The 26624-nt window shown below is 48.2% G+C and overlaps 2 protein-coding genes across 5 annotated transcripts in view; one reads left to right on the forward strand and one right to left on the reverse strand.

Annotated features, from left to right (window-relative positions):
• Nucleotides 1–20010, reverse strand: part of ZSWIM9 (zinc finger SWIM-type containing 9) — a 28059-nt gene extending 8049 nt beyond the window's left edge. Inside the window, exons 1-2 of the mRNA XM_089902634.1 lie at nt 18303–20010; nt 9516–9828 (exon numbers count right to left, since the gene is read on the reverse strand). Coding sequence (XP_089758760.1) covers nt 9516–9828; nt 18303–18568 — 579 coding nt within the window. The 5' untranslated portion in view covers nt 18569–20010. The remainder of the gene's footprint in view (nt 1–9515; nt 9829–18302) is intronic.
• A 27-nt stretch (nt 20011–20037) lies between these two features.
• The window catches only part of LIG1 (DNA ligase 1), a 41674-nt gene continuing 35087 nt past the window's right edge, over nt 20038–26624 (forward strand). Inside the window, exon 1 of one of the 4 annotated variants that reach the window (XM_022585215.3) lies at nt 20038–20145. Coding sequence is in view for 2 of the 4 variants with exons in the window: in XM_089902631.1 (XP_089758757.1) it covers nt 23701–23892 (192 nt within the window). In the remaining 2 variants the exon portion in view is untranslated. Of the gene's footprint in view, nt 20146–20965; nt 21152–21188; nt 23893–26624 lie in introns of those variants that run through there. The other 3 variants (XM_089902633.1, XM_089902631.1, XM_089902632.1) reach the window with 3 other exon arrangements.

Below are 26624 nucleotides of genomic sequence, written 5' to 3' on the forward strand. Positions count from 1 at the left end.
CTGGATTATTGTAGCCGCTTCTGCCTGGGCTCCCTGTCTCTCCCTGTCCCCCACACCGCTGCTGGGGGGCATTTTCAAGACTGACCAGATCAACCCCTCCCCTCCTTAAAAACCTTTCCCAGAATTTCCCATCACCCTTCAAGTCAAATCCAGAGTTCAGGCCACAGCTGTGCACTGGGCGATCGGGCCCTTGGGCCTCATCTCTGTCCCTCTCGTCTGCCTTGGCCTCAGCCACTCTGGCCTCATTATTTTTGCACAAAATCCACTTAATGGGGTAGGGAGATTAGCAGCGATGAGCTAGGGTCCCCTATACCAGGCAGACGGCTAAGACTGTTTCAGCCAGGCCCTGCAGAGCTGGCCCACAGCTGTAGAACCAGGATTGGAATACAGTTTAAACACAGATCTCTCCACAAACCATTCTGCCATAATCGGACCTCGTCCTATGAAACCAGTTAAAATGCAATGCACAGTTCTCCACTTTCAAGACCAAAAAAAAACCAAAAACAAAAGCCAACAACAACAAACCAACTCTATTAAGAAAAAAAAAAAAAGAAGTCCAGCGGAGTCCAAAAGGAGCAAGAAAATTGCTTTCCTCACCCTAAAATTATACATTCAGCATTTTAAATAGAAGAGGCATTCAATAAATTTTATAGAAAAGCCTAGTCAGCTTACCACTGAATTGGTTACAATATCACTATCATTTTTTTCAACCATCATTAATTTTTACACCTACTATTACTTTATGATTTAATTTATCTTAGCAGATATTTCCATCTAGGACAGTTCTGTCCAATACAGTAGCTATTTATATTTAAATTAAGATTTTAAAAGATATAAAAATTAACTTGCTCAGTCACACTGGTCATATTTCACTGCTCAACAGCCACGTGAGGCTAGTGTCTATGGGGCAGTGCAGATAGAGGACATTTCCATCACCACAGAAAGTTCTATTTGACGGTGCTGGTCTAGAAACTAACGTAAAGATAAAAGTCATCGGATGTTAACTAGACTTACTGGGGTGATCATTTCACAGTGTATACAAATATCAAATCATTATGTTGTACACCTGAGGCTAATAGAATGTTATAGGTCAATTACATCTCCAAAAAAAAAAAAAAGGATAAACAACAAGGTCCTTCTGCATAGCACAGGGAACTATATTCAATACCCTGCGATAAATCATAATGGAAAAGAATATGAAAAAGAATGTATATATATATAACTGAATTACTTTGCTGTACAGCAGAAATTAACACAACATTGTAAATCAACTCTACTTCAATTTGAAAAAAAGAAAATTTTAATAGGCATAATGGGTTAAAAAAAAAACCTTACATGTTTCTATAGTATTAGGTAAGTTCTTACCTTTTTCTCCTTGGGAAAAGGAATAAGAGAAAAGTGAAAACAGCAAAACGTATTTGCCTTGAGGCTTTTCTGGAGCTGGCCAGCACTTGCCTAATTAAAAGCTGACTTTCATTCTTAAAGAGAAAACTTAGATTTCTGATCTTGAGTTTTCTTTCTAAAGAGGGCACATAAGCTTTTCTTGCACAGCCGTTTGTTCATTAAACGGCATTTACTAAGCACCTACTGTGTGCTTGACACTGTGTTAGCCTTGAGGAGAGAGAAGGGACTGAATGAGGCAGGTGCAAGTCCTGCCCTGTTGCACTGGCCAAGTCTCCATGAACAATAACACAACTAGTGTTGCTTTCAGCCGAGAGGCCCAATGACTGGATAGTTAAGGGTTCCTGGATCCTGGAGCCAGACCGTAGGGATCCAAGTCCAGGTTCTCCCTCTTACTAACTGTGAGGATGTATGCATCAGCTGTGTGCCTTAGGGAAAGTGTCTGAACGTCTCTGTGCCTGAGCTGTCCCCATCCACAAAGATGGGGAGTGTAACTGCATTGGCCTTATAAAGTTGCTCTGAGGATTAAATGGGCTCATCTGCATGAAGCATGGAGATCAGTGCCTGGCACGAGGTCAGTGTGCATTCAGTGATAGCTGTTATTATTATTATCATCATCATCTGAGTGTGGAGGACACGCTAAAGAGAAAGGCTAATGGGACAGAGGTTGGTGTGTGGTTGCTTGTGGGGTCTTAGTTCCCCAACCAGGCATCAAACCCAGGCCCATGGGGCAGTGAAAGCGCCGAGTCTTAATGACTGGACCGCCAGGGAATTCCCAGTGTGGGGTCCTCTGACTGAGCGAGGGTGATTGCTGAGAGGGGACCATTATTTTCCTTATATTGCAGATAGGGAAACTGAGGCTGAGAGATTCCAGGTTTGCAGTAAAGGATTAACTCAGCAGGTCTGGGTTGTCCAAACCCCACACCTTCCAAAGAAAGGTCTGGCTCTTTCCTGACTCCTAGGAGACAGCCTCTAAGCCCTTGGAATGTCCTGCCCGATAGAGTGTCTTTGTTCACTTGAGGGGCTTGGGCCACTCTAAATAGTCTCTTGATAACAACTGGTTTATAGTGGGGGCCTCGGGCTTGACCTCCAGAGGGGCTGGAGACTGAGGTCAGCCACCCAGGCAGTCATATCTACGTGACCAAACCCCAATAAAAACCCTGGACTCGAGGCTAGGGTGAGCTTCCCTGGTGGGCAATACTCCGTGCGTGTTGTCACACACTGTTGCTGGGAGAAATAAGCACTGTCCATATACCTCCACTGGGAGAGACCACTGGTCTCTCCTGGACCCCACCCCATGCTCCCCTTTGCTGATTGTACTCTGTATCCTTTCACTGTAATAAACTGTAACCGTGAGTATAATGGCTTTGCTGAGTTCTGTGAGTCCCCATTGAACCTGAGGGTGGTCTTAGGGTCCCTGACTACACCAGGGAAGTGACTTGCTCCAGATCATGGTGCTAACAAGCAGTAGGGCTGGGATTCAAGTCCAGGTCATAAAGGGTGGTGGTGGGGGGGAAAAACAAGGTGTGGACGGAGATGTGTGGGTGACACTGGAGGGGTGTGGTGACATGTGATGAAGGTGGGAGGGGGATACATAAATGAATGAATTTCTCTACCAAATATTTACTGAGCAAATCAGACACGCCAAGTGCTGCTCAAGCACTGAGGAGGGCCAATAAGACACCTCTGAGTGGGAAGAGAGAGCCTGCAAACGAAAGATGAATAAATATGAACAGGAGATTTCACGTGTGTAAAGTGCCGGGGAGAACTAACCCCCCAGTTCCAAGGCATTAACTCTTTCAACCTCCACAACAATCCTGCACAACAGGTCCTGTTATCACTATCCCCATTTTTCAGATGGGGAAACTGAGGCACAGAGAGGTTCAGTTGCTTGCCTGGGGCCACACGGGTAGTAAACACCAGAGCTGGGATTTGAATCCAGGCAGTTTGGGCCCAGGGCCTGTACAGCTGACCACTAGACTCTTCACAAAAGTGATCGCACGGACCTGACACACAGGCTTCTGGGTTGAGGCACAGAGTGGATGGCGGGGCACAAGCGGGGATGGAGCAGCCCAGGGAGGAGCAGACTGGAGGATGGGAATGATCGTGAGTACCATCTTAGACACACAAATCGGTGGCACAGGGATGCATTAACCATAGACCAGATTCCACAAATGTGGACATCAGAAACCATGCCACACAACACTCCCTACCCACACCTCTTCCTATATTCAGGCACACAGCCTCCTTTTTCATGTGAACAGAATAATACTATTCTCTAGACTGTTCCCCCGCAAAAAATGAGGGAATAAAAATAATAGCTAAATAGCTAAACCATATAGAGCTTCCTACTTTCCGGGCACTGTTCCTTACACACACACACACACACACACACACACACACTCACCCTCACACAACAACCCTAACAACTATGATGTAGTGTCTATTATTATCCCCATTCTATAGATGAACAAACCAAGGTCTGGAGAAGTTACATAACTTGTTCACAACTTACTGGATGTTCCCCAGCCAGGAAATGGCACAGCTAGAATGTATATAAAGTTTTTAGTGTATATCTGTACAAATAAAATCAAGTTTTTAGCTGCTACTGTATCATCCCCAAAGTGGCTGGCCTGATGTAAAAATAGGCTATTGGACACAGAGAAGATTCCCTTGGGGAGCCAGGAAGAGGCAGAAAGGCTGAGACTGAGTCACAAGAGTCCAGGGTAACTACAGAGCAGGGGAAACACAAGCCCCAGATTCAGACAGGGCTCTGGGAGACCCTCAGCGAAACAGCTCTATAAGCCTGTGGTTGTCTTTCTCCCTGTGCCAAGTAATGGTGGGTTTCTCCTGTCCTGGGCACTTGGCAGGACTGCATCTCTCTGCCCCCCTGCAGTTCTCCACGGTCACGTGACTTGCTTTGGCCAATGAGCAAGAAATAAAGTTCAGTGAGGTAAGCCACTGAGATTCCAGGGCTGGTTGTTAATAAGGCAAAACCCAGGCCATCCTGACTGTCACATCTTAGGACACTCATCGCTCATCCCGAATTTTTCTTTTCTAGAGAGAAACAGATCAGTGTGGCACATTGGGACTATTGTCTATTTTTTATCTTCTCTTTTAAAATGAATTATTCAAATGTGCCAAAATTCACAAGGTCCCAAAGTCAAATAATAGAAAGCTATCCAGCACTGGGTCCTCTTCCTACTTCTATTTTCTAACCACTCTGTTGCCATTCGCTATTCTTATGTCCATCCACATCTCTTGCTGTTCTTCTAGATTTTCTTTATGTGAATACAAGCAAGCCACCTTTATATTCTTATTTTCTCCGTTTTATACATACAATATACCATGTACATTGTTTTGCTCCTTGCTTTTTTTTTTTTTTTTTTTTTGTAACCGAGAGATCTGTTCAGATCCGTTCCTAGAATTGCTCTCACTCTTGCTTAAAGCTACATAGTATTCCAGTTATGTAACCATTACCCATGGGTGGGCTTTGGTTGTTTCCAATCTTACTTTCACGAACCCAATCATTTGCGTGGAAATCATTCAGCGTCTCTGCAACTACATCTGCAGGATAAATTCCCAGCAGTGGGAGAGGGAGTGGTCAAAGGGTGAGCGGCTTGGTCATTCTGACAGATATTGACAAAGAGGCCTCTGCTGAGATTGTAGCAGCTGACCAGTTAGTATTCTTAAAAGTAGCACACTCAGAGCAACTTTCGCCTTTCTCAGAAGCCAAAGCGTACACATGAGAGAGGGCTGCAACGTTTCTGTGCAAGATCCATCTCCACCCAGAAAGCCAGTTGGCTTGCTGGTTACCCTGGAGCCTGCCACAAAGGAGATGGGATTAGATTCCTCAGCCCATCATCACGGCCTCAGGGCAGATTATAAAAGGTCTTAACACCTCCTTGGCTGAAGCAGCCACTCAGTCTTGCCCACAAACGGTGGTTGTGGCTTTGGGGTACACTCTTCTTGTCTGACCCCCTCCCAAGAGCAAGTGAACGACCTCAACGCAGGGGGTCCCTGGCATTCAGCTTCTCAAATATAATCGCTCCTTCAGGAAACTGCTGGAAGCAGAGAGAATAACACCCAGAGCTCTTTTGCTATATCTTATAAGTGAAAAAAGCCAGGTGAAACTTCCGTGTAAAGGTGACAGACTGAACACATCCTGCTAGTTTCACTCCTTCCCGACCTTCAAGTACCTCTATAGAAAAGGAATTTTTTTTAAAGTTATAGAGGCATTAGGAAAGGAGACAACAGGACCCAAACTTCAGAAGTTGGAAAGCAGATGGACAAGCTGACCACCGCTCCCCCCAACAAAAAAGAAAACAAAAGCAACCTCCCCAAAAAACCCCATCAGTTGGGACCAGCAGCAGAGCGCTCAAAAGGAACTGGCAAACCCTGGCAGTGTGGGGAGGTTAAAACAAAAGATATGAGGGCTGTTTTAGAAGCAGTTAGATCTGTTAAGCTTTTTCTCACCCCCAGGTGGCTGGAGATTTATTCTGTGGAGGCAGTAAAACAGAGAGGGTTGCTGGCCCTGGGGACATCGGGCCCATCTGCTGGCGGGGCAGGGGGGAGTGGTAGCTCTGTGCATCTTACTGATGGAGGGCCAGCTCCCCAGCTCTCTTCCCCAACATGGATCCCAGAAGCTGGCAGCCTGGCCTTAACCTGCCAGCCAGCCAAGTGGTTGGAGTTTTCTCAGGGGGATTTGACCGGCCCCAGAGGAAGAACAAAAGATGCTACCATCTGGCACGCCCCAGTATACAAAGCAAGATGCAAAAACGTGGGTATAATGTGCAACCTTGCTGGGGGAGGGGACAAGGGGAAATAAGGTTAAAAATAAAGACATGCAAATGTATCTGTGTATAGAGCTGTGCTGTTCCATCCAGAAGCCACTAGCCACATGGGACTGTCGAAATTTCCATTAATTAAGTTAAATTAATAATTCAGGGGACTTCCCTGGCGGTCCAGTGGTTAAGACGCCATGCTTCCACTGCAGGGGGCGCGGGTTCAATCCCTGGTCGGGGAACTAAGATCCCACATGCCGTCCATTGTGACTAAATAAATAAATAAATAAAAATAATAAAAAATTAAGAATTCAGTTCCTTAGTCATACTGGCCATATTTCAAGCACTCAATAGCCACACCAGCTACCCTACTGGACAGCGCAGACACACATCATTTCTAGCATCACAGAAAGTTTCACTGGACAGCACTGGGCCATAGAACAGAAAGATATATAAAAGATGGATAAGCCACTGATGCTCCAGCGGCCTCTGAGGAGGGGCCCTGAGGGGCAGGAGGTGACAAGGGTACTTTTCACTACATACCCTTTTGTACCTTTTGAATTTAGGACCATGTGAATGTCTTACATATTCAAAAAGCCAACTTAAATTTTTTAAAAAAGGAATAACCCTTTCACTGGTCTGTCTCTTGGTTTTCTAGAACTTCTTCATTTCTTTTTAAAAATATTAAGGTGGGCCAACATATGACTCTGCAGTCCCACTCCTGGGCATATATACTAAGAAAACTCTAATTTGAAAAGATATATGCAACCCGATGTTCATAACAGCACTATTCATAATAGCCAAGATGTGGAAGCAACCTAAATGTCCATCGACAGAGGAATGGATAAAGAAGATGTAGTACGTATATGCAATGGAATGCTACTCAGCCAAAAAAAAGAATGAAATAATGCCATTTGCAGCAACATGGATGGACCTAGAGATTATCATACTAAGTGAAGTAAGCCAGACAGAGAAAGACAAATACCAAATGATACTTATATGTGGAATCTTAAAAGAATGATACAAATGAACGGATATACAAAACAGAAATAGGGCTTCCCTGGTGGCGCAGTGGTTGAGGGTCCGCCTGCCGATGCGGGGGACAGGGGTTCGTGCCCCGGTCCGGGAAGATCCCACATGCCGCGGAGCAGCTGGGCCCGCGAGCCATGGCCGCTGAGCCTGCGCGTCCGGAGCCTGTGCTCCGCAACGGGAGAGGCCACAACAGTGAGAGGCCCGCGTACCGCAAAAAAAAAACAACAAAACAAAACACAGAAATAGACCCACGGACATAGAAAACAAACTTATGGTTACCAAAGGGGAAAGGCAGGGGGAGGAATAAATTAGGAGGTTGGGATTAACATATATACACTACTGTATATAAAATAGATAACCAACAAGGACCTACTGTATAGCACGGGGAACTATACTCAACATTTTGTAATAACCTATAAGGGAAAAGAATCTGAAAAAGAATAGATATGTATATATGTATAACTGAATCACTTTGCTGTACACCTGAAACTAACACAATATTGTAAATCAACTATAATGCAATTAAAAAAAATTAAGGTGGGGCAAATCACAGATCCAGGAGCCAAACTTGGTTTAGGGTAGATTTCATGACAGCGTCCAAACTGGGCGTTAAAAGGATGATCCCTTGACATTGAAGGCTTTCCATTATGAATATGCTGCTTCTTGCAGGGGCGACCCTACATAGGGTGTTTCCAGGGTAGAGCTAGAACTGACCGGGAGGGGCCCGAACCTCATTTCCAAACTGGGGAATAGCAGAGTGGTGAAGAGCATGGCCTTGGGTCCAGACTGTGTGGGTCTGAAGTCCAGCTCTGTGGTTAAGTAGCTGTGTGACCTCGGGCCAGTTACTGGCCCTCTCTGTGCTTCAGTTTCCTTATTTGTAAAGTGAAGATGAGAATGGTGGATTCCTTTCTCATAGTGTGCTAGTGGTATTTAAATGGATTACAATTTATAAAGCACTTAGGGTAGTGCCCAGCACGTAGTAAGTGCCTGATAAACATTTCCTAAATTATTATCAATACTATGTATGGATAGAGGGCTGGGTTTCTGTTGGTGGCTTGAAAGAGGGCTGGTTACTGGGCATGAGATGGAGATGGGGTGAGTGCTGTGGACTTGATTCTGGAGAGTGGGTTCACACCTCATCTCTACCCTGAGTTGGGACCTCTTCCATGCATGAGAGAAAAGCACAGCCCGAAGGAGAAACCAATTTTCTTTCTTTCCTTCCCTTCCTTCCTCCCTCCCTCCCCTCCTTCCTTCCTTCCTTCCTTCTTTCCTTCCCTCCAAGCCCACCCTAGCCCTAAAGTTGGATCAAAGCAGCAGAAAGATTCCTCGTGGAGGAGCAGTATTCTCACCGTTCCTCCAGCACATGGATCTCGTTCCAGCCTCTGAGCCTTCGCACTGGCTCTTCCTTCTGCCTGGAACTCACTTCCTTCTGAAGACAGAATGGGGGATCCCCTCCCTCCAGTCTGTCTCCTTTGCTTCACCATCATGTCCTCACAGAGGCCTTCCCTGACCACTCACATTAAAATAGCACCCTTACAATTGTCCACGCCCTCGCCCTATTATTCTTTACCATTCTCCTCTCCAATCCATCGTATTATGTCATGTAGCACCCTCCCTACTAAGACATGATCTGGGTGGTGGGCACAGGGGTGTTTTTAACTTTGTGAACACTCACTAAACTCTATACTTATCATTTGTGCATATTCTATGTGTGTCGTTTCAGTTAAAAACAAAAATTTTTTTTTTTAAATAGCACTTTCCATCACTCTGGATCCTCTTCCTCCTAGCCCAACCCTAATGACCTGATACCATATTTGGATGCGTCTATGATTGGTTTCTCCCCGGACCTGCAAGGTTGTAGTAGCCAATCGCTGCAAGTGGCTATTTACATTTCAATTCGTGAAAATGAAATACCATTAAAAAATTCTGTTCCTCAGTCCTACTGGCCGCAGGGCAAGCTCCCAATAACCACGTGTGGCTTCGGGGCTACCATACTGGACAGCGCGGAATCACAAGGTATTCGCATCACCGCAGAAAGTTCTAGTGGAGGGCGCTGCCTTAGGGGATGAGTTCTCTGAGGGTAGGGACGGGGCCATATCTTGCAGGCGGCCGCCCCCGACCACCACCCCATGCCTCGATAAATCTTGAATGAATACGCGAAGGAATGAATGAAAGGCGTGAATGGATGAGTGGGCGGATGGATGAATGAACGGCCCGCGAGTCTTGGGCGTGCCTCTCCGCAGCCGCGCCCCGCCCCCCCCGCCCCCTCCCCTCCGCCTGCCTCTCCCGAGACCCCACCTTGGCCTCGGGGTCGGTGCGGAAGAGCCCCTCGAGCACGTGCAGGGCGTCCAGGACTCCGTGGTCGCGGCCCTTGCAGTAGGAGAGCAGGCGGCGCACGTCGGCCGGGGCCACGAACTGCTTGGAGATCTTGTTGGTGGTGCGCACGGGAAGGCAGGCGTTGGCCAGCAGGTGGCCCGGGCGGAAGTAGTAGGCGAACTCGAGCGGGCAGGCCGGGTGTGAGTGGGTCAGCTGGCACTCTGTCACCACGAGGCGGTCCCGCAGCGGGCTCAGCTTGACGATGATGAAAGCCGGGCAGCCGGGCTGGGGGGACCTGCGGGAGGAACGACCACGGCCGCCAGTCACATCACCCTGCTGCCTGCCCTCTTCTGCCTTCTCTCTCCTCTCTCCTTTATTCTTATGATTTTTGAACATTAAGAATTGTTTCAAGGAGGGGAAGGGATTCATTAGGAGTTTGGGATTAAAATATACACAGTACCATATGTAAAACAGATAACCAACAAGGCACTATACTCAATACCTTGTAATAGCCTATCACGGAAAAGAATCTAAAAAGAAGAATACATATATAACTGAATCACTTTGCTGCACACCTGAAACTAACACAACATTGTAAATCAAGTATACTTCAATAAAGATTTTTAAAAAATTGTTTCAAGCATAGAGAAGAGTAGAGGGCCTTAAGAATATGCCAGCTCTGTGACCGTGGGCAGGTCCCTTCAGGTCTCTGGGCCTCAGTTTCCTCTTAAAAGGGAATAATCATCATCATACCTTTCTCATAGGGTCGTTGTGAGGATTAAAAGAATTGATGCCTGGAAAGCACTGAAAAACACTGTCTGGAACATGGGGGAGCGCTGTATGTTTGCTAGAATTCTGCACCCACCACCCCCAGCTCAATTAAAAGTGAATGCATAGTTTATTATACTTACCTCAATCAACTTTAAGAAATAAAACATTTCATATACTCCTGTATCCGCTTTTGATTTAGTGATAACAACTCTGCAAGCTGAGGCCTTCTGTGAACCCTGTCCTAACAAAGTCCCCTCCCTCCTTCTGACCCCAGAGGTAGCCGCTAACCAAATTAGGTATTGAGCATTCCCACATATGTTTTAATGTATCTATAAACACATGCCACGGAGCAACTAAGCCCATGTACCACAACTACCGAGCCTGCGCTCTAGAGCCCGCGAGCCACAACTACTGAAGCCCGCGCACCTAGAGCCCGTGCTCCGCAACAAGAGAAGCCACCGCAATGAGAAGCCCGTGCACCGCAATGAAGAGTAGCCCCCGCTCACCACAACTAGAGAAAGCCTGTGTGCAGCAACGAAGATCTAATGCACCCAAAAATAAATAAATAAATAAATATTTAAAAATACACGTTTAAAAAAAAAAAGTGGAAGGTATGTTACCAGATTTTAAAACTTTGTACACATGAAAAGGGGCTCAAACTCATTAGGCATCAAGGGAATACAAATCAAAACCCTAGGGTGGTATATATACACAATGGAATATTACTCAGCCACAAAAAAGAATGAAATAATGCCATTTGCAGCAACACGGATGGACCTAGAGATGATCATACTAAGTGAAGTAAGTCAGACAGAGAAAGACAAATACCATGTGATATCACTTCTATGTGGAATCTAAAATATGACACAAGTGAACTTATTCATGAAACAGAAATAGACTCACAGATATAAAAAACAAAGTTATGGGGCTTCCCTGGTGGCGCAGCGGTTGAGAGTCCGCCTGCCGATGCAGGGGACGCGGGTTCGTGCCCCGGTCCGGGAAGATCCCACGTGCCGCGGAGCGGCTGGGCCCGTGAGCCATGGCCGCTGAGCCTGCGAGTCCGGAGCCTGTGCTCCGCAACGGGAGAGGCCACAACAGTGAGAGGCCCGCGTACCACACACACACACAAAATTATGGTTACCAAAGGCAAAAGGGGGGAGAGGGATAAATTAGGAGTTTGGGATTAAATATACACGCTACTATACATAAAATAGATAACCAACAAGGACCTACTGTATAGCTCAGGGAACTCTACTCAATATCTTGTGATAACCTATAACGGAAAAGAATCTGAAAAGGAATATATATATTGTGGGTAGCTGAATCATTTTGCTGCACACCTGAAACTAACACAACATTATAAATCAAGTATATTTCATTAAAAAAAAAAAACCCAAAAAACAAAAAAAAACAAAAAAAAACCCTAGGGAGAGGCCACTTTACACCAGCAGATAAAAGAGACTGATAACATCAACAGTTGGTGAGGACGTGGAGCAACTGGAACTCTCAGATGTGGTTGATGGGAGTGTGAAATGGTACAGTCACTTTTGAAAAACGGAGTGGCAGTATCTACTGAAGCTGAGCATGTGCCTCCTCTGTGAATAGCATTTCCACTCAAGATAAATGCCTGCAGATGAGCACCGAAAGATGTGTACTAGAATGTTCATAACGGCACCATTCATATTAGCCAAATACTTGAAACAACCCAAACACAGAATAGAATAGGAAAACAAGTTGTGATATATTCCTAAAAATAACGTACTAATCAACAATAAGGATCAACAAACCATTACTCTCCCCCCAAACATGGATGATCTCACAAACATGCTGGATGAAAGAAGTCTGACACAAAAGAAGACCCACCACATGGTTGTAGTTTATAGAAAGTTCAACAACAGGCAAAGCTAGCCTCTGCTGGCCAAAGAGTGGACAATGGTTACACTGAGTGGTTATGGGGGGGATGGTGGAGGGGGGCTTCTTGGCACTGGATGTATTCTGTCTCTTGTACTGGGTGCTGGTTACATGTGCATTTTACTTGGGGAAAATTCATCAAGTTGTACATGCAGGATGTGTGCACTTTTCTGAATGTGTGTTACACCTTTTTTAAAAGTATACTTGGGGGACTTCTCTGGTGGTCCAGTGGTTAAGATTCCGTGCTCCCAAAGCAGGGGGCCTGGGTTTGACCCCCGGTCAGGGAACTAGATCCCGCATGCCACAACTAAGACCTGGCGCAGCCAAATAAATAAATAAATATTAAAAAATAAATAAGTAGAAGTTTACTTGGGAAATTTTTGTTTTCTAGCATGATGTTGGGCGGAATGACAGCCCCCCCCCCAAGGATATTTACATCCTAGTCACAGGAGCTGGGCAATGATACTGTACATGGCAAATGGACTTTGCAGACATGATTAAATTCGGATCTTGAGATGAGGAGAAGATACTGGGCCCAAGGTAATCACAGGGTCCTTATAAGGGGAAGAGGGAAGCAGAAACGTCAGAGTCAGAGAAAGATTGAAAGATGCTACGCTCTTGGCTTTAAAAGTGGAGGAAGAGGCTGCAAGCCAAGGAAAGTGGGTGGCCTCTAGAAGCTGGAAAAGGCAGCAAAACGGATTCTCCCCTGAAGCTTCCAGAAGAAACGCAGTCCTGCAGACACCTTGATTTAGCCCAGTGAGACCCGGGTTGGACTTCTGACCTTCAGAGGTGTTAGGTCACACGTTTGTATTATTTTAAGTCGCTACATTTGTAGTTATTTGTTACAGCAGCAACAGGAAACAAATATAAGCATCCCACTCTATATATCCTTTTGTAGCTTGCTTTTTCACTCCTCAGCTCTTCAAGACTTTTACATTTCATTACTTGCTGCCTAATATTCCACTCTGCAACTCCGCCAACTGTTATGTTGTCTCCAGTTCTCCCTTCTTACAAACAACACTTGAGCGAACACTCTCTTATATATCTCTTTGTGTGTGAGCAAGTCTGTCCCGAACACTGGTTTTCAAACTGAAGGGCATGGCCCATCACCTAACATCAATTTAGGGAGTGACATCCAGCATGGCAGAAAATGAAAGAGCGCCGCAACTACTGTGGCCACGCGCCACAAACAGAGAGAAGCCCGTGCACTGCAATGAAAGATCCTGCGTGCCACAGCTAAGACCTGCAACCAAGACCTAATGCAGCCAAATAAATAAATATTTAAAAAACAAAAGCAAAACAAAACACAAAAAGAGAATAAAGGAAAAGAAAATCAGAGTATATTTCCCTGATAATATTTAAATTGGCATCTGTTGTCTGAAAGCAGGTCCATGTTTCTCCAAGGGGAGGTGAGATCAGCATTTTTGGTAGATTTCACGTTTATAGAGCAGGGGTCAGCAAACTTGTTGTGCCAAGGGCCAGACGGTAGATATGTCCTGTTGCTATACTGCAGACACAGCCATGGGTGATATGTAAATGAATGGGTGTGGCTGTGTGTCAATAAATCTTTACTTACAAAGATGAGCTGCAGGTTGCATTTGGCCCAAGGGCTCCTAGTTTGCCAACCCTTGTAACATAGACCATCTGGGGCCCGGCATATAGTTAAGAAGCCTGGCTCCCAGGGGGTAAATGCCAGTAGTACACCCCACCCCCAAAATGCTCTTACGTTCTTTCTAAACAGTCCCTGAGGAGGGGGATCCTTCTTAGGATCCACCCTGAGAACCTCCAGTCTAAATACTTAGGAATTGTCTTTGTTAAGTCAGAAGGGGATCCTTGACACCCCTCTTCTCCTCTATGCACAGAGTAAAACCCTGGAGCCTGACAGATTTTAAAAATCTACATAAGCATTTGAGACTTTTTGCCTAACTTAAAGTAACAAAAATAATGCAAATTCAGAAAAATTGAAAGTGTAAAATCATTCTAAATAAAATACAAATGTGGAGCCACCATGATGGTATCAGATGCAACTCAAACAAATTTCCAACACACAGCCATTTCTGACCTACCAAAATGGCAAGTTCATGGGGTTCTACCCAGTACATTTGTCTAGAAAAATTCACGGGCTTTGGGGAAACTCTCTGGTTTGACCTCTTTGGGCCTGGGTGTTTCAGCCCCTAGAACAAACCCCCGCTCAGGGGAGCTTACCTCTTCTGGGAAGCCGTGCATCTTACCAGAGAATGGCATGTCCCCCCTGTGGGTTCCCAGTATCCCACACAATGGTCTACGGCAGCCTCAATAGGCCATTTCTCTCCATCTATCTAGGGGAATAATACCACCCTCACCCCCACCCCCACCCCCGTAACTGTAAACTCCACTTGGGCAGGAATTTTAGTCTGTTTTGTTTACTGCTGTATCCTCAGCACCTAGAACAGCTCCTGGCCCCTGGGAGGTGCTCAGTTCAGTAAACGAACGATGAGTAAATGACTGTATCCCCCTGTCTGAAACCCAGGTGCCCAGGCACACCACTGATCACTCATCCCACCAAAACCACCCATCACAAGTCCTATCATGTCTTTTAAACTCTCCAAATCATCCACTTTTTTCACATTTCCATTGCAATCATCTTACTGTAAGTTCTCTCCCTCTTCACGAAACATCCTTTCCCTTCATCTAGTTAAGTCCTACTCATCCTTCACAGCATCACTCCTCCAGGAAGCCTTCCCTGACCATCCCCAGGCAGATTCCATCACATATTGGGGTGATGATTTGATTGATGCCCATCTGTAATGAACGTTCCCCACTGAATGTGGAGTACTCCCACTGAAATCCCAGCATCTAAAACATATACACCCTGCACATAGTAGGTGCTCAAAACGAACCTCTTGGATGAATGAACAAACACATGGTACCTAGGACCAAAATATCCTTAGGGTGTCGGCACATTCAACTCTCATATTAACGATCCATGAGTGAAATAAAGAGAGAGAAGAGGGAGGGAGAGAGGAAGAGGGAGATAGAATGGTAATTAAAAACATGGGTTTTGTGGTCAAACTGTGTGGGTCCAAATCCTGGTTTCCCCTCTTAGCAGCTGTGTTATCTTGGGAAAATCCTTTAACCTCTCTGTGCCTCAGTTTTCTGGAAATTGGGGCTAATAATAATACTGACCTTGCAGGGTTGTTGAGAGGATTCAATAAGAGGATTAAATTATGTATATGGTCAGAAAAGGGGCTGGCGCCTGGTAAACAGTTAAAAAAGTCGCTGCTATTTTCAAACATCTTTTTTTCTTCTAAAAGTACCATTGCTAGGACTTCCCTGGTGGCCTAGTGGTGAGGATTCCAGGCTTTCACTGCTGTGACCTGGGTTCAATCCCTGGTCCGGGAAGATCCCGCAAGCCACGTGGTGCAGCCAAAAAGATTTAAAAAGTACCATTGCTTTGTTTTGCACTCCACTTGTCCATTTCTTCTGGATCTTTCAGGTTCTCAAGATCTTTGTGTTTCCAAAGGCTGGTGTATGTTGGGAAAGGCTGGCAATCCTGTTCTAGCAACGGAAGTGCCGTGAGAGGCTGGGGGAGAGTGGGAGAGCGCCAGAGCTGGAGGGGGGAAGAGGCAGGGATGGTGATTTGGAGGTCACTGTGCAACCTCCAGGAAAGGCGGAAGGAGCGGCTGGAAAGATGGCCCTTCTGTGAGTTCCCTGGACCCTAGCTCCAGCCACCTGCCTGGCCTCTGGTTTCTCTCCTCCAGTCCATCCCTCATGAGACCCCAGAGGGTCTTCCCACCCCCAGAGCTGACCCTGCTCACAGCCCTCCCAGGGGTCCCCAGTGCCCTAGGATAAAGTCCCAGCCCTTGGACTCAGCCCCGCAGGTCTGGGCCTGACACCATGCCAGCCACATGTCCTGCCTTTTCTAATATACTAATTCTCCAGACTCTGTCCGCGGTCCCTGGGCTGTGACACTGGTCAGGCCCTGCCTGAGCAGCTAGAGGGATGGAGGGGCTCAGAAGTGATGGGCTCCCCAGCCAGGGAACATCCCACTGTCCACCCAGTCACCAGGCCCGAGCCCAAGGCACTGTCCTTGCCTCCTGGCTGGCCTGTCACTCCCTCCCATCCCTTCTGCCCCCTGGCTCCCCTCCAATATTTGTAGAGGGACAGTGCCTGCATGTAATATGTGCCATGTGTTTAAGTCAAATACTGTACATACACAAATATATAAACAAAGAAAATCCTTCAAGGCTCCACTTACTGGTCACCTCTTCCAGGAAGCCTTCTAGATCCACCCTGGAAACTCTCAGTAGAGCTGACCATTCCTCTTTTATCCTCCTCCATCTCCCTCTTCAACATCTTTCTCACTACTTTGGGCCATTTTTTTTGTGGGGGGGTGTCTTTGTCTCCTACATTAGATCCTGAGCTGCTCAAGGGCAGAGACCTGCTCTCTGGGTTCCACACGCCCCTCGAAGAGCATGCACACAGTAGGGACTCAGCAAGTGTCTGTTGCTTTGCATTGGGTTCTGTTAACAAGGAGAGATTCCAGATTGGGCCTAAGCTTCCGGCAAGCTCTCGTGTTCTAGGTATCTGGGTGATGATGGGTGTTTGATCCTGTTCTGCTTCCGGATCTCCAAGTCTGTTTCCAGAATAAGCAGTGAGTAAGCTACTGAGAACCGTAATTCTCACAATAAATGTTTAATTAACTGGTACCGAGTGCTCACCTGGGCTCTCTTCTGAATGACTGGCATGTATTCGCTCATTTAATCCTCACAAAACCTACGCGATCAATACTATTACTTCTCGCCTTTTCCCAGGGAGGCAGCTGAGGCCCAGAAAGGGGACGTCACGAGCTCAGTGTCATAGGCTGATCAGCAGTAGAGCCATGGTGGGCACCCAGGCTGCCGGCTCCCTGGTCTGTGCTCTTGACTCCTGTAACAGCTCTCCTGTACCCAGCCGCCCCGTGTTCCAGGCACTGGGTAAATGCCTTCCTGCTCACGGTAACCTCTTAACAGCCCCGCGAGGCAGGTACTGCGCTAACCCCCTTTCAGAGATGAGGAAACTGAGGCTTGGAGATGTGAAGTCCGTTGCCCAAAGAGACCCACCCAGGAAGTTGTGGAGCCGGTCTCAAGCAGCCAGCAGGCAGAGCCTGTGTTCTTAAGTGCACCCCTCTGTCCGTGGCTCCCACCCACGGGTCTCCAACTCACACACAGACAGGGGCCAGACAGGCAAAACAAGGATGTAGCAAAGGATGAGGTGGCAGAGAGCAGGGGAGTCTGGGGCCAACCTGAGCGCCAATGCCCCGTCTAATTGGGGTGGCCATCTGCCACAAGAGAACAAGGTCTCAGCCTCTTCCCGAGCTTGAAGGGAAGCTGGGAACCCAACATTTTATGGGGAATGTTTAAAATTGGGGTCAATTAGAACACCCCTGGCCACTTGGGTATGTTTCCTAGCCCTCTTGGATTCCTCAAGCCCTTTGTAGCGTTACAGTCGGAGGGAACTATTTGTGACCTTGTTCATATCATGTCAGTCTTCTGTCCGGTACGAAAGTTCCAGAAGGGCGGGGAATTTGTCTGTCTTGCTAAACTCCCCACTCACCCAAGTGAAATATCCCTAGTTCCCAGCATGGGACCTGGCCCTGTATTTACTGAATGGATGGATTTCTTTTTTTTTTTCTATTTTTGTCCTGTGGCTTTCTCTGCAGCTCAGCCTCTGATCTCTTTGTAGGTGTCCCAAATCTGGCTCTCACCTGTTTTTCTGGCTGGCTGGTGTCTCTGGTGCCATGTCTCCATGTTTCTGGAATTTTCTTTTTTAATGTCTCTTGGGTGTGTGTGTCTATCTCGCTCCCTGCCTCTCCACGGGTCTCTGTTAAAATCCCTAAGTGGAACCCACCCTCTGTCTGTGCCTCGGTCCCTCCAGCAAACTGGCTCTGTCTCCATCTCAGGAAGCTTCCCTCCTTGACCCTCTCGGCTTCTCTTCAAGGTGTATTTAGCGGTTTTAGTTGGCACCTCTCCCCTCCCAGTCTCTGGGGTGAGGGCTCACTGCCTCCCCCTCCCCCGGGCCGCCCTTCCCCCCTAGCCCCCAGCAGGACAGGAGGCTCAGCTCACGCACCCCACGGCGGGCCGGCTGGGCGCGCGCACGTCCTTGCACACCAGCCGCACGTAGCTGTACTTGAGCACATCGATGAGAGTGTAGAGCGGGGGCGCGCTGGCCCAGCGGCAGCGCGCCAGGTGCATGGAGCTCTTGACGAAGAAGAGCGCCAGCCGCTGTTGGCACCACGCGTCGAAGAAGCGGCTGAACTCGGCCCACGAGAAGAAGGCCCTCTCCCGCAGCTCCTGTTCCTCCTGCCCCGTTGCCGTGCCGGGTGGGGGCTCCATCCTGGGGCGCCTGGGTGGGAGGGGTGGGGAGGACACGCGGGTATCAGATCCATCCCCTCCCAAGGCGTCCTGCTTCCTCCATTCTCGGCCTGCCTCTTCGGTGCTGATGCCTCTATCCAGGTGGGGCCTGGGGCGGGATATACCCGTTAATCTCTATACATGAACCTCTAGCCCATCTATGGTCTCCTTCCACCCCCCTGCTTTATTCCTGGGACAGCTGGAACCTGTCATCCTGATCTCTAACTCCAGTTCTGGTCACCTCCTCCATAAATGTGATCCCTAGGCACAGTTGGGGTCCCTCTCCCAACATATGATTCTTAAACTCAATTGTGGACACCTCCTCGAATGTGTTCCCGGCTTCCAGGTAGGACCTCCTCCCCTTCCAGATGTGCCTCCTACATTTGGCGGTAACCTCTAGTGCCTCCATTCATCTGGAACTCCCCCTTCCATGAGCGTACACAGGGGCTATAACCCACATCCAGCTGTGCCCGCCTCTAAAGATGCTCCATCTCCGGACGTGCTCTGCACATCCAGTCACGGACCTCTCACGCCCAGTCATATTCTTCATGCACCTGTGGCTCCCTCCTCCCCAGATGTGTCTCAGATACTGGGCAGATGTTGCTCCTCTCCAACATGTGACCCCTATATGGGTTGCCACATCCAGCTGTGCCTCTGCTTCCCAGAGATGCTCCTATATCCAGACTTACTCCCCACATCTAGTATGGCCCCTTCGCGTACAGGTGTGTGCCCCATTCACTTGTGGCCAATTCTCAGAAGTGTCACCAATATTCATCTGTGGTCCCCACCTGCCCAGATGCACCGCCCAGCCCAGCTGTGGCCCCCTCCTCCCATCTACATCTATCATCCTCCCCCAGATATGGGTCCTCGTCCTAGCATGGCCCGTCGTCCTTAGATGGACTTCATCACCCCAAATGCTCCCCCACGTCCAGCTGCGCCTCCCTCCTCATGAAGCCCCTCCCAACCGGCTCCAGCCTCCGCAACCCCTCCCAGCCCTGCCTGCCTTGGCACCTCCCATCCCGGCTGTCCCACCCAGCTGTGCCTCTCCCCTCCCCCAGATGTGCACCCTTCCCGCCCCTCCCCACTCACCTACCCGCCCCGGAGCGGCGTCCACATCCCACAATGCCCCGCGCCGAGGCCCGGCCCGGCCCTTGCTCCCGGGATACCCCGCGCGGCCTCCCGCCTCTCTTCCCGCCGTGCGTCGCGCAGCGGCTTCCACCGAATCTCCCTTTTCCCGCCGGTCGCTCCGCAGACCGCCAGCCACACCCACTCATCCAGAGCAACAGAAGGCTTGGGGCTGTTTCCCAGCGTGCTCTGCGGGAGGGCTTGCCCCACTTCACCCCCTTTCCTGGCACTCTCGCGTCTTGGAGACTACAACTCCCAGCGTCCTCCGTGTGGCGGCGGCGCGGACGTCGCCCGGCCCCGCCCCTCAACTCGGCCCCGCCCCCGCCCGCCGAAGTCTGCGCGCGAAGTCCGTGGCGCGAATTTGGGACTGCAGTGTAACGCCGAGCGGTTCCGGGTGTGACGCTCAGGACAGCGGCGCGCGGGCTCGGCGCGAGGCAAGTGGCGCCGGCCGTGAGGGCCTTTAGGGTTGGGGAACGGCGTGCGTGTCGTAAACTCGGGGCTCATGCCTTCGCCTGGTCGGCTGCAGAGAGTGGACGTAGGGGTCGCTGAGGCAGCGGGGAGCACGCTGCGGAGGGGAGAGCGCGGGCAGCAGGCCGCCGGAGGGGGCGGGGCTGCGTCCGCTGGAGGTTCAGGGCCGGGTAGAAGGTAGACGAGGGCCGAAACCCTTGTACGGGACAGGGTCTGAAGAGAGGCCTGGAGGGGCGGGACTACCTGGAAGGGGCGTGGTTATACAGGGATGAAGGGCGGGGAAAAGGCTGTCGGTGGGCGAGGCCATCCGGAAGTTGGACGGGTCGGGGGAGGTGGGCCCACCTGGAAGGGGGTGGGGCTAGGGAAAAGTTTAACAGTGGGCGGGGCCGGGGGAAAGGTTGAAGGAGAGGGGTCAGCTTTAAGGGGTGAGCCCAGGTAGATGGAGGTGAGGCCAGAGGAAATCAGTGGTAAGAGCTAGGCCTAGGCAAAGGCCTTATGAAAGGTCTCGAACCTTCTGGACGGGGGGAGCTCTGGCCTTGTGTATGCCTGATGAGGGGGCAGGGTCAAGGGAAGAGCAGTGAAGGGGCGGCTGGACAGCGAGGAGGAGGCCAAGGCCTGGGAGGGGGTGGGGCCATAGAGGAGGTTAGCTGAAAGGTCTGGGCTAATTGTTACCTGAGATGGTGGAGGGAGGGCCAGAAGAGCTTGGGGAGGGAAGAGAGAAGGATCTTGAGGCCCTTAAGTGAGGGGGTAGCTTCAAGGGTAAGGGGGAGGGTATTTGGGAGGAAGAGGGGGTTGTTTGGAAAGGAGAGCTGGCATCTGAAAGCTGAGGAGAATCAGTGAGGGGAGCCAGCAGAAAATGGGATTAAGGCCATCACTCCTTGGCCACCATCCCCTTTGCAGCCCGTTTGAATCTCTGACTTATTAGGCAGCCTGAGAAGAAGGCACGAGGAAAAGGCAAGAAGGACGTGTTAAGTAAGACCTCCTTAATTTCATCTTATCTTAGGATTCCCTGGGAGCTTGGTAGGCCTGCAGATTTTCCCCCTCCATTCCCAGGATTCTGATTCAGTAGGTCTGGGAGTGCGGTGGGTATATTTTAAACGTGAATCCCTGGCGGTTCTCAGAACTGGCACCCTTCGTTTATAGTATCCGTCATTGACCAGCTGTGTGGCCCTGGACAAGGCAGTTTCCCTCTCCTGTCTCAGCTCCCTGAGTTGTCTTTTGGGGGAATGCTGAGCTGTTTTAAACCTCAGAGCAGGAGGGAGAGTAGCATATTTACGGGAAAGATGTAAAATATTTCACAGGGGTCGGGTGAGGATAGGGGACAGGTCAGGAAATGTGAGCTTTTACTAAATAGAAGAAATGCAGACTTGAGCCTTCTGGCCTGTCATCCTGACTATTCACCCCTAAACACCCTTTTACATCCCCCTTGTTACCATGGTCTTCAGGTTTGAAAGATCTTGCTTATAAACCATAAATTCTTCAGTAATGTTTTTGTTATCCCAGTTTTTAGTAATCAAAGGAGTGTGTGTGGGCCAGTGCATTCAGTGCCAGCACTGTTTTAGGTCCCGTGGCCATATCTTTGAACAAATAGACAAAATCCCTATCTTTATGGAACTTACATTTGAGCCCTGCACTGCTTAAAACGGTAGCCATTAGCCACGTGTAGCTATTGAATTTTTTTTATGAGTAGGTATTACTTTTATTATTTTTTTAATTTAATTTTTATTTTTTACTGGGGTACAGCTGATTTATAATACTGTGTTAGTTGCAGGTGTACAGCAAAGTGATTCAGTTATACATATATCCGTTCTTTTTCAGGTTCTTTTCCCATATAGATTATTACAGAACAGTGAGTAGAGTTCCCTGTGCTATACAGTAGGTCCGTGTTGACTATAGCTATTGAAATTCAAGTTAAGTAGACACAAATGAAAAACTCAGTGCCTCAGTCGTACTAGCTGCCTTTCAGATGCTCCGAAGCCACGTATGGCTAGAGCTCCCTTTCTGGACAGTGCGGATAGAGAACAATTTCTGTCAGGCACAAAGTCCTGTTGGAAGCACTGCTCTAGAGGGTGAGACAAATTCTAATTTGTAAGGTCAGGTTGTGCCATGTGCTGTGAAGAAAAAGAGGGAGGGGACAGTACAACAGGCCAGGTAGGACCTGAATCATTGGTAACTCCACTGATTTTTTTTGTAATAATTAAAACAATTACATAGAGTAAAATTACTCTTTTCGGTGTATAGTTCTGTTAATTTTGAAACATTTAGAGTTATGTCACCACCACCACAATCAAGGTACAGAACCGTTCCATCACCCCTAAAAATGATTCTGGGGCTCCCTTTAAGCCCTCCGTCTGGCAACCACTGATTCCTCTCCATTCCTGTAGTGTATCAGTAGATCACTCCTTTTTATTGCCGAGTAAGCGTAAACAAAGTTTAGAATATTCTACAATGGAACACTAGCCAGCAATTAAATGCATTGTATGATGTACCACAATTTGTTCATCCATTCACCCATTGAAGGACATTTGGGTTTTTTACAGTTTTTGGCGATTATAAACAGACCCGTTGCTGTAAACATTAGGTTACAGGTTTTTGTGTGAACGTAGGATTTCACTGGGTAGATACCCAGAAGTGGGATTGCCGGGTCAATATGGTAAATGTGTGCTTAACGGTTTGAGAAACTGCCAAACTTTTCCAAAAGTGACTGGACCATTTTGCATTCCCACCAGAAATATATGAGAGTTCCAGTTGCTCCGCATCTTCCCCAGCCCTTGGTGTTGTCACTTGTTTGATAATTAAATAATAGGTATGTAGTGGACACCAAGGTTTTTGACCTGTGCAGCTGGGTGTAAAAAGCTACCAGTGCTGAGACGGAGAACATTGGTTGGAGGAGGGATAAAAGTGTGTGTATGCGTGTGTGTGTGTCTTTTCTAAGAGTTTGGATTTGGTCCCATTGAGTCTGAGATGTTGGTTAGAAATCCAGATGGAGATAGCAGCACAGAAAACTAGAAATATGAGTCCTTGAGTTTAGAGGGGAAGTCACAGCTAGAGGTAGACATTTTGGGGTCGTCATCATCCCAGAGTATGTTTAAGCCATCAAACTGGATAAGGTCTCCAACAGAGTGGGTGTAAATAGGACAGAGAGGAGGGATTGGGCCTTGGGCACTGCAACCGTTAGAAAGTGAGTGCTACATTTTCTGTTGCTGCTGTAACATATTACCAGGAACTGAGTGGCTTAAAACAGCACACATTTTTATTCTCCTACAGTTTCCGAGGCCAGAAGTCTAAAATTGGTTTCCCTAAAATCGAGGTGTTGGCAGGGCTACATACCTTCTGGGGGCTTTAGGGAAAATCATTTCCTTGCTTTTTCCAGCTTTTAGAGGCCACCTGCATTCCTTGACTCGTGGCCCCTTCCTCCATCTTCAAAGCCAGCAAGGTAGCATCTCCAATCTCTGACTCTAAGCCCCTCCTTCCACTTACAAGGATCACTTGTCATCTTTTTTTTTTTTTTTTTTTGCGGTATGCGGTCGTCTCACTGCTGCGGCCTCTCCCGTTGCGGAGCACAGGCTCCAGACGCGCAGGCTCAGTGGCCATGGCTCACGGGCCCAGCCACTCCGCGGCATGTGGAATCTTCCCGGACCGGGGCACGAACTCGTGTCCCCTGCATCGGCAGGCGGACTCTCAACCACTGCGCCACCAGGGAAGCCCCATTTGTAAGTGATTACTGGGCCCACCTGTATAATCCACAGTACTCTCCCCACCTCAGAACGCTTAATCACATCTGCAGTCTCTTGCCACGTAAGGTAACATATCCACAGGTCCAGGATTAGCGCGGGGACATCTTTGGGGGCACTTACTCTTCTCCCCGCAGTGGCTAAGGAAAACCCCTCACAGGAATCCAGGAGATAGTAGACACTGAGGTGAGGGTGTGGTTTTAAGGAAGAATTTCAGTGGAGCAAGGAGTCAGATGTTTCTAATGCTGCTTATGGGCCAAGATGAGGAACAAGAAATGACTTGGATTTAGCAGCCCAGAGGTCCTCAGTCCCCTTGATGAGCAAGGTCCAGCTGAGTGATGTGGGAAAACTTAAAAGGTTCAAGCAGGGATGGGAGGAGAGACACTGGAGGTGGTGCCTTGGGACAGTTCTTTCTATGACTTCTCTGAAAAGGGGAGCAGAGAAATGGGGCGATAGCTGCTAGGAGCACGTGGGGTCAAGAGAGGGATTTTTGTTTGTTTAGGTAGGAGGAGTCACAGCAGAATTGTAAACTGATAGGGATGGTCTAGTAGAGAAAAGTCGATGATGCAGGAGAGAAGGGAGAGGCGTGCTGGAGCATGGGGTTTGAGGAGGTGAGAGGGCATAAGATCTGGTGCGCAGGTCGAGGGTCTGTCTGGCCTTCAGTGAGGGCACAGCTGGATGGTCTCAGTACCGACAGCTGGGAGTCGGAGCGCCTGCGCGCAGGCGCAGTTGCGGAGGCAGATAAGGTGGTGGGAACTTGTCTTTCTCCCGATTGCTGCCATTTCCTCCGACGAGGAGGAGAGTGGAGGCGGCGCTGGCGGCTGGAGAAGCTGGTGTGAAGTACGGTCTGGGAGAGCAGGAGGGTTGAAGGGTCTGGGGGAATGGAGAGAATTGGACCGCAGTCCGAAGGACCTCTGGGGACCAGTCCAGGTCCGTTATGCGGGCGCAGGCACAGGGTAGGTGGAAAGTTGGCTGGAATCAGCAGCTTTGGGGTTTTGCACGGTGAGACGGAGGGCGGGAGTTAAGAGCAAGAGAGCGACGAAAGACGGTAATGGTGCACCGGAATCCACCCGAGTCAAGGCAGGAAGGGGGGACGTGATGCGGAAGGAAAGTGAAGAGGAGGATTGACTGGTTTGTAGACTTAGGGAAGGACTGGGAAACTTATGGAGTTGGGTTCCTAAAGGAAGTTGGCTGGCAGCTTAGGGGTGGTGGTTGGAGAATAAATAGGCTGTTTGAGATATAAATCAGCATATAAATGGTATTTAACGCCAGCGCCCTGAGCCCTGAGCTTCGAATCAAGAAATTGGGTTTTAGTCGAGTTCGTTAATTCGTTTGTTTGTTCGTTCCTTCCTTCATTTTTTCCAGTCTCCTTGTTGGAGTGCTGAGTCCTATTTCATCCTTATTTACTTTGCACATTTTTTTTTTTTTTTTGGCCGCGCCGGCGTGTGGGGATCTTAGTTCCCCCAGCAGGGATCGAACCCCTTGCTCCCTGCATTGTTAGCGCAGAGCATTAACCACCGGACCACCAGGGACGTCCCGTACTTTGCATATCTTTGACAGTGGGGCCTGTGAGGTTTTTCAAGAGCTGGGACTGGGTTTCCTTTCCTGTATTGTCCCAGAGACTGAAAGTCTTGGGAGCCCTGCAGTGACTTCTGCGTGAGGCTCTGTTCTTCCTTGTGTGGAAGTGAATTTAGGGGCTCCCTGGCTGGTTGGGAAGAAAAGATCTTGACTTTGACAGATAATTCATGTCCAGGATAGATTAGAACTTTCTCAAGTGAGGGACTCGTACCAATACTAGTGTTTTTTGAGGGGGAAAGGGGCTGGGTTATTCACTACCTTATTGATTTTCATGAATTCTGAGCTTTGGGCTGTATATGCAAATTATATTTTTATTCCCAATTTTAGGTTACTTTTTCACCTTTGACTCATAAAAACTTTCAGACAGAAAAGTAGAGCAACTAGGATAATATGCCACCACCTCGATTTTACAGCTGTTAACATTTTGCTATGTTTGCACCGTCTGATTTTCTGAATAAAAAAATTTAACGTTTATTGTAGAAGTTTCAAACATACACAAAAGTAGAGAGTAGTTCATGAATCCCTGTGTACCCATTACCCAGCCCCAGGAATTATCAAAATAGTTCATTCTTATTTCGTCTATATGCTCCTTAATTCCCCCCAAAAACCCTGAATTATTTTAAAGCAAACTTCAGGCATTTGCTGAAATATTTGAACTAGTTTACAGACACCTTGACATTTTGTCCCTATTTATTTCAGCATGCTTCTTTAAGCAGTAAAGGCTTTTTCTGATTTGAGTTTCACACATTAAAAAATTAACAGAATTACTTAAGGAAACTGGAAGTGATGTATGGGTATGACATTAAATAACACTAACGCTCATAAGGAGAAAGTTAATCCCTTTATATTCTCTTTCAGTTTGTCTTAGAAAGGCTCCGTTTGGTGCAGGGTGCCTTTCACAGCCCCCTCCAGCACTTGGCTAGTTAGCGCTTTGAACAAACAGAAAGCAGCAGGTCTGGGCTCAGAGCCTCCAGCAGCCAGTGCTTTTAACTACAACCTAATCATCTGGTTTTGTTCTTTTTATTTTTGCGGCTGTCTCCTGTTTGTGGCAGGCGTTGCTGTTCTGTCTGTGGGAGTGACAGAAATGGGAGTGCAGGGTGCCTAGGATCTGGAGCCAGGTTGTCTGAATTTGG

The sequence above is a fragment of the Delphinapterus leucas genome, chromosome 20, assembly GCF_059928025.1.
Source record: "Delphinapterus leucas isolate spDelLeu-1000000601 "Yukka" chromosome 20, BTC_Dleu_Yukka2, whole genome shotgun sequence".
In the NCBI taxonomy this organism is placed as follows: domain Eukaryota; kingdom Metazoa; phylum Chordata; class Mammalia; order Artiodactyla; family Monodontidae; genus Delphinapterus; species Delphinapterus leucas.